Source organism: Jatropha curcas, chromosome 5 (assembly GCF_041381405.1).
Source record: "Jatropha curcas cultivar XTBG-Jc1 chromosome 5, XTBG_Jcur_1.0, whole genome shotgun sequence".
In the NCBI taxonomy this organism is placed as follows: Eukaryota; Viridiplantae; Streptophyta; class Magnoliopsida; order Malpighiales; family Euphorbiaceae; genus Jatropha; species Jatropha curcas.
The window spans coordinates 23,047,691-23,060,265 of NC_143155.1; the positions used below are offsets into that span (position 1 = coordinate 23,047,691).

General features: G+C 32.0%; 3 protein-coding genes across 3 annotated transcripts; all 3 read right to left on the reverse strand.

Annotated features, from left to right (window-relative positions):
- Nucleotides 1-3,661: 3,661 nt before the first annotated feature.
- Nucleotides 3,662-5,148, reverse strand: LOC105630508 (cationic peroxidase 2). Its single transcript, XM_012212338.4, has 3 exons — nucleotides 4,698-5,148; nucleotides 4,417-4,579; nucleotides 3,662-4,213 (listed from the first exon to the last, which is right to left on the reverse strand). The coding sequence occupies exons 1-3, from the start codon at nucleotides 5,088-5,090 to the stop codon at nucleotides 3,795-3,797; spliced, it is 975 nt and encodes a 324-aa protein (XP_012067728.2). The 5' UTR covers nucleotides 5,091-5,148; the 3' UTR covers nucleotides 3,662-3,794.
- Nucleotides 5,149-6,522: 1,374 nt separating this feature from the next.
- On the reverse strand, nucleotides 6,523-8,775 carry LOC105630952 (xylan glycosyltransferase MUCI21). Its single transcript, XM_020677975.3, has 2 exons — nucleotides 8,551-8,775; nucleotides 6,523-7,916 (listed from the first exon to the last, which is right to left on the reverse strand). The coding sequence occupies exons 1-2, from the start codon at nucleotides 8,681-8,683 to the stop codon at nucleotides 6,655-6,657; spliced, it is 1,395 nt and encodes a 464-aa protein (XP_020533634.1). The 5' UTR covers nucleotides 8,684-8,775; the 3' UTR covers nucleotides 6,523-6,654.
- Nucleotides 8,776-10,038: 1,263 nt separating this feature from the next.
- On the reverse strand, nucleotides 10,039-12,575 carry LOC105630953 (xylan glycosyltransferase MUCI21). The gene is made up of 2 exons (XM_020677978.3): nucleotides 12,336-12,575; nucleotides 10,039-11,390 (listed from the first exon to the last, which is right to left on the reverse strand). The coding sequence occupies exons 1-2, from the start codon at nucleotides 12,460-12,462 to the stop codon at nucleotides 10,111-10,113; spliced, it is 1,407 nt and encodes a 468-aa protein (XP_020533637.1). The 5' UTR covers nucleotides 12,463-12,575; the 3' UTR covers nucleotides 10,039-10,110.

Sequence of the window (12,575 nt, forward strand, 5' to 3'; positions counted from 1 at the left end):
ACCGGAATTTGTCGATTTGAGAACAGTTGAAAAGTTCGAGAAATAATATGAAATGCCAGCAATTTAGTCTATTATGAATATATATAAATTAATTATTCTACAATCAAATATCATTACTATTATTATTATTTTTATTATTATTTTTATTTTATTATTTTTGAATAAATGGAGGAAATATTTTCTAACCTAACTAAATAATTACAATAAATTGAATTGAACCCGGGAATCAAATCGATTTTTGGAAACCACACGAATAGCTTGAAAACCAAGTGAAAAACCTGCAAATCGAGCAAGAATCGAGCCAAATCGTTGAACTAGACCAACCGGTTCGAATCGAACCGGAATGGTCTAGAAACCGACATTCTTTCTTTCTTTTCTTTTCTTCTTCTTCTCTGCAGAGCGCGCGACCTCCTCCTTCCTCCTTCCCCGTCCCAGCCATTGGAGCCGACCAAGCTCGCCTCGCCGTCGCGTCACCACTGCAGATGCTCAAGCCTCCTCCTCCTCTCCGGCGAGCACAGCGATGGCAGAAGTCGCAGCTCTGCTCCACTGCCAGATCACGTCTCCTGCTCGATTTTCGACGACCTCACCGTTTTTCGGCGATCCCCGTTAGCAAGGTGAGTTTGGAATCCAAAGAATATAATTTGTGCAGCAAACATAGCTTTAACTCATTTCAGTAGGTGATAGATGGCCATTGGAATAAGTTTATACTTGATTGCGAAAATTTGACAGTTGATAAAATTTACGATTTTAGCGATTAACTGCCATATTTTGCAGATATTGATCTCAAAATTGAACTTTATAGGAAGTATTCTTCATTTTCGATAAATTATTGTTTGATCTCAGGCCTGCTAGCCGTTCGGCCACCATGGCCAGCGGCGACGGTGGAGGTTTTCGGTGACCGAAAAGTGCAAAATAGGCAGAATCCTGCACTCAACCCATAGAATACGACTATACTATTAGATTTGCAATCTGACATTGTTTGACTCAAATTTATAATTAGGCCTAGAAAGTATAAGACTGTAGAAAATTAGTTAATCAAGGATATTAGCTAAATAATTACACGAATTATACCTAAGAATGAATTAGTTATACAAAAGAAATGTTTAAGATGGGAATCTATCTCCTTGTGGATCTTTTAGTTATTAAGCTTCAATATATATTAGTTAATAGTAATCTTTAAGTAATCGAAGTTGAAGTAATGCATAATTTTATTAGAAAATGGCTTAAGTCAATTTGATTTGGGTCTGAATTTGATTGTGATTATTTGTCTTGTTTGAATTTTATAGCTTTATATGGATTTTAATGTTTTCTAAACATGGAAATTGACATGAATTGGGATAAGAGGAGTTTTAATTTTATGTTGAAATAGGCCTAGTTAAAATTATTGTGATTCTTGTTAGGGAACCTTGATAGGTAAATATATTTAATTTTGAACTTATAAATGCGAAACATTCAGAATGATTGTTATGAATCCAAACGCAAAAGATAAATGGAAATATTCGAAATAGTAGGTTTAATTCTTGCTAGGAATAGTTAATCGGTATATTTTAAGTGGTAAGTTAAATCTCTAGTAGATTTATTCTTTAGATTTTAATTTAATAGAAGCATTCGTTCTTATTGGTTAATATAAGTTTAACAAAAGTATAAATATGTGGTTATTATCTTTAAGCAAGAATGAAGAAATTAGATCTTGATAAAGAGTACTATAATAGTTAGACACTACGAAACTATCAAATGAAAGTAATTGAAATTAACTTAATGATATAAGTTTTATTCGACTATATATGTATTAAAGCTTTCACTTGTTTGGTAATTAGCTATAGAAGCTAGTTATAATTATATGAAGTAAATAATGATCGTCATTATCATTGGAACATTATTGTTGTAAATTAATGGTAGAGTGTTGACATTGTTGTTTTAGAAGGAGGATGGGGTTCTAAATTGATTGATTGCCCGACGGATGGGCTGTGTGTATTGATTGATAAATATATGTGATGTTATTGTGATATTTAAACAGGTAGATAATCCTACTTTTAGGGGAGATGCTGTCGAAATTTCGATAGAACCTAGACTAGTTTTAATTCATAACATAATGAATAAGTTTATTTAGACTAGTTCTACAACTTAATGCATAATAAATAGAGTGCTCTAATTATTTATTTATTATCTTTATTCTTCATATAATTATTTAAGTATTTAATTATTTTCATTGTTATTGTTTATTATTATCATTTATTTTATTGTTGTTGTTTACTGTTAATGGTATTTATTTAATTATTTAATTGCATTGAGAATGGGTGTCTAGTTGTGCATTGCATTACGATGTTCAACTGATAAATATGTCTGCACTTGATTGAATTGTTTGATTATTTGTGCTGTGAATATGTTGTGCTTTGTTTGTGTGGAATTGGGATGAAGTGGACCACCATGGGTTTGTGAGGACGGTCTGTGATACGGATCCGGTTATGACATGATACTTGACCGTCGGCCGGAAAAATGGGAGATCGGCGCCCCCTTGTGCACCTGATGATTTAGATTATATGGAAATTCACAGGATGGCTTCTTGTTGTTGCGCACCTGACAATCTAGATTTGATTGTAGTTCGCAGGGTGGCCTCCTGTTGTGAGCACTTGACGATCTAGATTGGATGGAGACCACCGAGTTGCCTCCTGTTGATATGGAAAAGAAAAGAGAGAATGGAAAAACAATGAGAGGACTGGTCAGTGAGGTTTAGACCAGTTGGCCGTATGGGGGATCGGCTCCCTGGTGCACATGTACGAGAGGGCGAGCCATGTGTGAGGACGGCTCGTTGGGGTTTCAGGTGGTGCCACTGACTAATTTCCACATGATGTGATTAATTGAAGGTGATATTGTTTGTGGATGCTGATGATATGCCATTTGTGTGACTGGCTGCGTGAACATATAACTAGTCGAATGACTAGATTGATATATTTAAACATTTGTGTGAATGCGTGTGTTGTGCAATAAGTGTTACTTCTTAGAAGGCTCACATATCTTGTTTAAATTTTTCAGGAAGTAAGCTTCTTTTAAATTGGTTAAGTGTGTTCCTTTGCCGCAGGGCTAGAAGAAATCTTTTTTTTCCAGTTTCATAAATTATCTTACTATGTAATTATATGTATAAAAAGCTATGTATACCAAGTAGTCAGTGACTCCGCAGTTGTAGAAATTCTGTACAATTAGTCGTGTATTAATATAGACGATATAATTATGTGAGCCCATATAAAAAAAAAAAAAAAAAATGTGATGTATTGTTAATTGGGCCCGAACTATGGAATGTTGTAGCCGATAAATTTGGCCGAGATTTAATAGAAGCTTGAGGTTTATTTTCCTATAAGTAAGGCCTGAATGTTTAAAATTATACTGAAATAGTAAATTTTTAGTGTTTCAGGCTTACTACGGGCCTCGGGGGCCTTAAGCTTACCTGGGCCCTAGTGCCGGTCCGGCCCATGGTATCGGGTCGTGACAGGCTACAAACATGGATTACCCTCACTAAATTGGTGAAAATTCTAATAGTTGAAAAGACTCAATCTCGAGACCTTTCACTTCTCGAACTGGTAAGAAGACCAATTAGACTACTGCCTCTATATATATTTTTATCTGGGTTAATTCTTGAAGTTAATTAGATATGATAACTTCTGAATATATAAACTAATTTCCTTTATTATTAGCTTACGCTGAATATTGTAATCATATTTCCATTATAGTACAAAACTAATTCCTTTTCCTCAATTATAACACTAAAATCATAATAACATATGATATAATGTCATAAATTAATTAATTGCAGAGCATATTTTTCTAATTTCACCATCAGAGCCTGTCTTCACTTCAATGTTACTCATTTTAACCATAGACTTTGCAAACTCAACATTAAAGTTTAATGCAGGCAAGCCTCTAACACCCAAGAAACTTTGAACAAATGTTCTTGTAGAAGTATCAGTCCACAATTTTTGATCAGATTCAAGAATTCCTCTGCCATTTGCAAGGTTGGAGAAGAAAGAAGTGTCAAACTTGTTTTGGCTAGTTGTATCTAATGCAACTCTCGTTGTCCCATCACCATTTTGTGGACAGAGTGCTTGTAGTTGGGGAAGGAATGAGGCGTTGATGGTTGGATCAGAAGAACCATTTCCACTTGTATTGTACAATCTGTAACTGAAGAACTGGCAAGCTGTAGTGCCTATGGTGTGACCTCCTGTATCAATAAAAAAGAAAAGTATGCATGGAAGTTAATAATATATGAACTGGAAGTTCTTTTAGCTATAGAATGTGTTTATATAGGTAAATATACAGAACTAAATAGATATAAACTAAGTCTGCAAATTGAGTATTTATTGAGTAATTCGATTTCACGAAAGGATGAATTAAAATTTGACATTTCAGAATAGAAATTCTTACCAACAAGTGTGACAAGATCTTGTGCATTGAGACCCTTCGCAGCAAACTTTTGCTTCTGTGAATCAATGGATTCAGTAAAAGCAGGCAAACCTCTCGTATCAGTTTCTAATGACACTCTACCATCTCTACGTCCAGTAGGCACTTGCCAATTTCTTCCACCACTCTGCATGTAAGTCAAAAAAACAAGATGTTCATATATAATAAGCGTATATATATATATATATATATATATATATGAACACATTCATACATCGGGAGGAGTGGGCAAGTATTGTAATTACCAGAACAACAGCGTCACGAGCTGCGAGTCCAAGAATATCAGCACAAGAAACAATTCCAGGACATGCAGATTCAAGTTGAGTCTTGGCATCATCAATAACTTCATATCCTCTCAATCCAAGATTAGGTATGCCTGTTTTTTCAGTGTTAGGGCCATTAATAAGAATAGAAGCATCACAACCTTGAACAAAGCAATCATGGAAGTGCATCCTTAATAAACCAGGCGCAACAGCAGCATTAGCTTTAACATGCTTTGCTACAGTTGCACTTACTATGGATTCTGCTTGCGGACATGTCCGTGAATAGAATCCAACTCTCGTGCCTTGGCCTTGCACAGAACTTGCAAAGAAAAGGCAAATGATTAGAATAAGAGTAGTATTAGTATATCTCTCCATTATTAAGAATTTGAAGATAGTAAGTGAAGATGTTTGATGTTTTGTGCAAGTGAAGAGTATCTATAGATATATATATATATATATAGAAATCTAAAGTCAAAAGAAAAGGGAGGAAGTAAGCAAAGGCAGCTTGGGTCTTCCGCTATAAGGTAAAAAACATACTAAGAGTCCATACATATTGATATAGGCATGCATATAATGGAGGAATGAGTTGGAATGCAATACTGTTTAACTTTTTGTATTTTTATTGCATGATACTGTATCACGTGAACAATATAAGTGTTTGTCAGTATCTTATATATATATATATATATATATATATATATATATATGCAGGTATTATTTATTATATATGGTCCATATTACTGAATTATTCTTCTTTAGTAGATTCAATTCCCATTGCTTTTTGTTTTGTTCATCTCGTGAGAATTAAGAATTAAAATTATGGTTAGCATTTGTTGAATTTGGTTTAGTTTGAATAAATTAAAATTTGTAATATAATCAAACAGATTATTTATACAGAATTGAATTGAATCGATTTTATTGGATTATTTTCATTTAATTTTTAGCTTTTGTTTATTAGGTTTGAATTATTTTTATTTTTTTTATTAAAATCAAAATTGAAATTGATTTTATTTGATCAATTTATTAAATTATCCTCAACCCAAATTAAAATTATACAAATTAGTCGTGAATTATTTTGCAAATATTTATTAAGTAGTATTAATTAATAAATTGAATTTGAACTTAATAATTTAATTAAATAGTTGACTTAAGATAACTCACAAGTCTAATTACATATCAAAATTAATTTTATATAATATTATCATTGAAACTATAATTTATAAATCTATTCATATTTTTTTTAACATTAATTCACAACTAAATTAATAATTTTTATCTGAAATTTTAATATTAAGCAAATCCAATTGAGTTGATTTGGTTATATATTTGATAAAATAAAATTATCCATTTAAGAAAAATAAAACTTGATTAATCTTAAATTAAGTTTTAACTCGTGAATTTTGCAATGGAAAGCGTGCACATTTGTGCACCCTCAATATCTATGATGATGAAATATGATTTTTTTTTTTTTTTTTTTTTTTTTTGAGAAAAGCTAATTGACACTACACCAATAGTGCTAGCACGCGCTTCTAGGTAATTTTCTGAGACGCATATATATACAAGAGAACAGTGAGGTCCTAGGGTTGACCTTATTGACTAGGAGTCAACTATCCATTAGGAAAAATCTCACTGTAAAATTAATTTTGTTTCGAAATTTATAATTGAACTAATTTTATAAAAATAATCTGAATTTAAAGAAGTAATTTTATTTATCGAGTATGATAATATAATATCAGTTTAATTGGAATTGCAACATAAATCATATATAAAGAAGTAACAAAACATATGTGATTCATGTAAGAAGAGATAAATTAATAATATTCATGTTTTCACAGTTAATTTTCTGAAAATTATGAGATTATATGTAAAAACAAATACAATCAATATATCTGTATATGTAATCCTAGAACGAACAATCAATTTCTTTCAAGAACATTTTTTAATCTTGATCTTCCCTTTCCATGAATTGCTTGGCCTTCTTATATGCTTTCTTCAAGCATGCACTAAACCTTTCTAAATCAATTTTAACATTTTGTTCCTTCAAATATATGTCCATAATTTCAGCAGGCCATCCACCGTTCCCCTTAACCTGAACACCATGCGGATCCTTCAACAATAAACTATCATTCCCGTATTTTTCTACTAAAGTACTCTCTTCCACTCCAATTTTATATTCTATGTACTCCAAATTTAATCCCCTTCCTAGTCTCCCGAAAAAGGCATCGGAAGCCCACTCAACTCCAATTGGAACCACTTGCATAAACACCGCACCCGGCCGAAGAAATATCGAGTGCGTAAGCGCTGCACCATGAACGCCAATCATTGCGTGGCTTGAATTAATTAGTGCATAAGATTCACGTAATGAAGTATTAGTCTGAGGTTCAAAAATTATTACTTCAAAACCAATATCTTCTATTGTTTTAATTACTTCATCTCGATTCACAATCACACGCCCGAGGCTACCATTACGGCTAGCAAGTAAGAGTCGAGGGCGAAATTTTGAACTCGGAAAGACAAAATCAGAACTCAAATTTTGACTGTATGCCTTTTCTAATAGAGCCCTAAAATGTGTGAATGTGTTTGAGTTAGGCATCAAGGTTTGGTTTATAGTCATGAATCCATGTGATATTAGACCAAAAGTGGCAGAAGGAAAACAATGAGTGCTTGTATCATTTAGGGTTACGATAGGCTGTGTTGTGAACGCATTTAACAAATCTATGTACTTGCTAATCCACCAATCAGGAACTTCAGAGATGACAAGAACAAAATCTTGATTGGGGAAGATGGAATTCACGGTGATGAAGAGGGGAACGAAACCATCATTAAAATCATGGAAGAAGTTTCCGGTGTACCCGCCCACACTGAATACAAGGGCTGGGGCATGGTGTCGGACTTGGCATAGTGGGCATTTTGGGCCTGAGGTAATAGTGAGTTCTTTGATTTGGGCCATAATGAAAGGTTCAAACTTTCTAGGGTAAGGCTTAATTTTCTCCACCAAAAAAGGGCGGGCAGAAGTGGTAGGGCCAACAACGTAAAAAGTAGATGTTGTGGGGTCCCTTACCGTTGAGCCGTTGACAGAGCAGAGATCATAGCGCATGTGAGTTCGGTCACAGCTGATTTGACCGCCAGGCAGAAACTGTGAATCTTCTCCTAGAATTAGGTCCCAATCGGTCAACATCTTCAGACGCCCACGTGGAATATCTGTAAATTAAAAAAATAAATATGTAAAAATACGAATAAGGACAAAAGAATTGGTAGGTGGACTAAAATATGAAATCACAAGTAGCATATGGGTATTTAACTTTTTCTTTAAAGCTCTTATTTAGATGACACGTGGACGCGGGCAACGATAATTGCGGGTGCAAATTTGTTACATTAATTTTTTGTTATGAATAAAAACAAAATTTTTAGGGATGTGTTATTGGTCAGTCTACTTTTAAATTTGAATGGATTGATAAAATCAAAAGCTGCATTTTTTTTTTTCTAAACCTAACTGTGTGACTGTGTTGAAATGAATGGAACAAAATTTTATTCAATTTTTAAATTAATTTAACTTATTTTTTATAATTAAATTAAAATTATCTAAAGTTATAAATAGAACAAAATTAATCAATTCAAAAAATTGAATTAAATCAATTATGATTTTTCAATCTTAACCTAATGTTGGTTCATCTTAAAATTTTCACTGTAATTATATGAAAAATGAAGGTTCTATTATCAGTAATATTTATTTTTCTAATTCGAATCTTCTTCTTGGGTAAGAATAATAGAATCAGATTCCAATAATGAAGAATCGTTGGAAATAGAAAAGAAAAAGAAGATGGGAAAAGCATACCTGGAGTAGTTTGGAGATTGGAATCAAGAATGGAAGACATGGTGATATGGAGTAAGAGCAGAAGTGAGCAGCAAACCAGGCACCAAACAGAAAACCCTAATCTTGAAAGGTGTCTTCTTTTATGTAGTTCCATTGTTCATTAGCAATCTTAATTGAACAAACTATGTCTGAACAGAGAGAATAAGAGAGATGAAAAGAGAGAGATAGAGACAGAGATTTGCATGGTGCAGCAATGAATTTGTAAGTTGTATGAAATCTTGACTATTTAAGGTCCGATACCCACTGCTAAGCATATGTCAGCATGTGCACTTTACTTAATACTCAAAATTGTGCATTAATTAAATATTTAGCAGACCAAATCTATCTCTTTATGGAAATATATAAACACACACTAAAAATGTTCACTCACGTATTTAAACGTGTTTATGAGTTAGTCAAATTATTGTATTCTCTTTTCTCTCTTTTATATATATATATATATATATAAATATATATTAATGAATTGATTTTGTATATAAAAAATATTTATATAGAAAAAGAAACTCAGAAAAAAACAGTTTTTAAAAAATTAAAAATCAAAAAATAAAAAAAAAATAAAAAATAAAAAATGGTAACAAACAAGCCCTAAATTACTATTTAAAATTAAAACATTAGGAATATTTCGTTGTTTATAATTAATTATAGCAAGTTCATGGAATATACCTGCCTTAATTAGTTACAACCTTTCAACCTAATTACCGAACCTTTTTAAATGTATATAACAAAGGAATAAGAGTTGGAAAGGTTAATTTTCCTATGTTTTGAGTACATATTTAAAAAATGCAGTTGCTCGTATTATCTAAATCAATGATTATATATAAAAGTGAGAATAGGAAACATTGAGATCGTCAAAAATATTCCTGCTAAAGTTAAAAATTAACAAAAAATATTTTGAAAAATTTTAATTTATTGTTTGAAAAAATAAAGTTAATGTGATTTTGAATCGTTATATTAATTTTCTATTTAAAACTAATTTTTATATTAGATAAAATAAAAAATTATGTTACATACTAAACAAGTATATAATAAATATGGTAACAATAAAAATTTTATTTTAGTGATTGAAAAAATAAAGAAAATATATATTAAATATGGTAAGAACATAATATTTTTAAAGGTTTTAATTTTTATTTGGTTATATTTATTTTCTATTTAGATTTAAATGCTTTTTCCTTCAAAAGAAAAGAAAAGATTGAAATTATATAGAAAAAAAATAAGAAATTATGTTATATACTAAATATTTACAGGAAATTAAAATAACGATCGAGCATAATTCTTGATAAATAACAAAAAAAATATATATATATATATTAAGTATCTATAACGAGAAAAAACACGTGCAACGCACATCATTAAATACTATTGTACATATATATGATCAATTTGAAACATATATTTTGTTTTTTTAAAAAAAAATATTATACTTGCTCTAGAATAAATGAGCCTCAATTGGATTAATGCTTAGTTTATTACACATATTTATACAAAACAAAGCTATTACTTTAATAATTATATCCCTCATCAACCCTCTTTGTCCATGAACTTCTTAGCCTTCTCATATGCTCTACTCAAATATTCCCTAAATCTAATCAAATCAAGTCTAACATTTTGTTCTTTTAAATATATACTCATAACATCACCCGACCAATTTTTCCCTTGGGAGGCAATTGGGTCTTTTATCAATAAATTATTTTTATCATATTTATCTATCAAACTACTTTCTTCTACTCCAATTCTATATTCTATATACTCCAATCCCATAGCCCTCCCCAAATTTCCAAAACAATATTCTGCTACCCACTCGTTGCCTAGAGGCACCACTTGCAAAAACACAGATCCCGGCCGGAGAAACAACGAGTGCGTAAGAGCGGCACCGTGTACTCCAATCATTGCATGACTTGACTTAATTAGTGCATAAGCTTTCCGCAATGGAGTACTAGAATTAGGTTCAAATATAATAACATCAAAACCAATATTTTCAGCTAGATTTTTTACTTCATTCTGATTTAAAAGCACTCTTCCAATATTACCACTACGACTCGCCAATATCAATCGAGGCTTTCGCCGTGGAAGATTGAACGTTGACCCGCGGTGGTGGTTTTTTTCACTGTGGTCGGTACTATAGGCTTTATCCAATAGGGCATGGAAATGGGTGAACGTTTTTGAATTGGGGAGTAACTTGGGGTTAATAGTCACAAATCCATGTGATATGAGGCCTATAGTGGCAGAAGTAAAACAATGAGTGGAAGTATCATTATCTAGGTTTATAATAGGGTGCTTACTAAAAGCTTGTAACAAATCTGCATACTTACTGACCCACCAATCACGAGACTTTGATATCACAAGGATAAAATCTTGATCATCGGAGAAGACAGAATTGACGGTGATGAAGAGTGGGATAAGCCCATCATTGAAATCGTGAAAGACGTTACCAGTGTACCCTCCCGCACTGAATACCAAGGCTGGCATGTTGTGTTGGACTTCGCAGGATGGGCTTTGTGGGCCTGATGTGAGAGTTACCTCTCTTATTCTTCTCATAATAAAACTCTCCCATTTTCTTGGGTAAGGCCTAATTTTCTCCACTATGTTGGGTGTTGATGAGGTGGGGCCCGCAAGATATAGCGTGGCGATGGTGGGGTCCAAGACAGTTGGACCGTTGATTTTGCAGAGATCATAGGATCTGTGGGACCGGTCGCAGTTGATTTGCGTGGCTTGAGAGGATGGTGGTGGTGTTGGCGGTGGATGCGGCGGCGGCAATGAATTCTGCTTGAACACGTTCTTTTGTTTCAAACGTTTTGTTCCTGAAAAACGCTTATTGTAGACTAGTCAAATGTAAAGCCGTAAAAGAGTGAAAAACATCAAATTTAAAGACTATATATATCAAAAGAAATTTATTGGAAAAATTGGTACAACGTAGTTTTACTTTTTAAAAAATGTATAAAAGAATTATTTTGATTAATAATTATTAAAAATACATTTGACATATTTGGCTATATATTATTAATTTACTTTTTTTGTTTTTCACTTTAAGTTTTAATAGTGTGCGAACTCTTTGCGGATTTCATTTATAAATTTCAATTTTTTGTATTTGCTATGAAAAAAAATGAATAATTCAATTCTATGGATTTGAATATAATTAAACCAAATTCTATTAAAAAAGGTGAATTTTCTAAATAAATTTCACTAATTTAAACTATCCAAAACTTTATTACAATTTTTTTTATTTGCTATGAAAAAAAAAATGAAGAATTCAATTCTATAGATTTGAATATAATTAAACCAAATTCTATTAAAAAATGTGAAGGTCCTAAATAAATTTCATAAATTTAAACAATCCAAAACTTTATTACAAAACACTTCATCCTTTTAATCTTCTAAAATTATTATGCCAAGAGTATTTTAGAAATAAAAGCAAATGAATTTTAAAATTTTGAATTTATTCTAAACATGAAAAATTTATTTACAAATGAAATTACATACTCTGAATTCGTTTACACCAAATGGAGCATAAGATGTTAAATGGAGAATAAACATAGGCAAAAGGTTAGAGAAAAAGCAGCATTTCTAAAGCAGATACTGTCTAGGCAGGCGGCATATGTTTTTTACCTCAACCAATCCCATGCATTAATGCTCAACTTGACTATCTATAGTGGTGAGAAATTAGTGATTTTAATTTCCAAACATTGCAAAGAAAATTGAAGACAACTCATTGCATAATCATGTTTGGCAGTAAGGATATAATATACCTGGATTATCTGAGGAAGGAGTCACATTTCTTGTTCTTGAAAGAAAAGATAGATTGATCTGTAACACGGAGAACACCACGAAAAAGAGGAAGCAAAGGATTGCCGTTTTAAAATTATTCTTCTTCATGATTTAAAAACTTGAAATGGAAGAGAGAGAGAGAGAGAGAGAGAGAGATGAGTTTCGTTGGAGGAGAAGGTCAATTGTGTAGGTAGGTTAATAACAGGCTGCATGGAGAAGAA

What these genes read in the sequence shown, in the direction of transcription:
- LOC105630508 (XM_012212338.4), bottom strand. Translation starts at nt 5,090, where the DNA reads ATGGAGAGATATACTAATACTACTCTTATTCTAATCATTTGCCTTTTC. An exon ending in CTCGTGACGCTGTTGTTCTG is followed by an intron (nt 4,580 to 4,697) that starts GTAATTACAATA and finishes ACTTACATGCAG; the next exon opens with AGTGGTGGAAGAAATTGGCA. An exon ending in AGATCTTGTCACACTTGTTG is followed by an intron (nt 4,214 to 4,416) that starts GTAAGAATTTCT and finishes TTATTGATACAG; the next exon opens with GAGGTCACACCATAGGCACT.
- LOC105630952 (XM_020677975.3), bottom strand. Translation starts at nt 8,683, where the DNA reads ATGGAACTACATAAAAGAAGACACCTTTCAAGATTAGGGTTTTCTGTT. An exon ending in CAATCTCCAAACTACTCCAG is followed by an intron (nt 7,917 to 8,550) that starts GTATGCTTTTCC and finishes TTTAATTTACAG; the next exon opens with ATATTCCACGTGGGCGTCTG.
- LOC105630953 (XM_020677978.3), bottom strand. Translation starts at nt 12,462, where the DNA reads ATGAAGAAGAATAATTTTAAAACGGCAATCCTTTGCTTCCTCTTTTTC. An exon ending in TCCTTCCTCAGATAATCCAG is followed by an intron (nt 11,391 to 12,335) that starts GTATATTATATC and finishes AGCGTTTTTCAG; the next exon opens with GAACAAAACGTTTGAAACAA.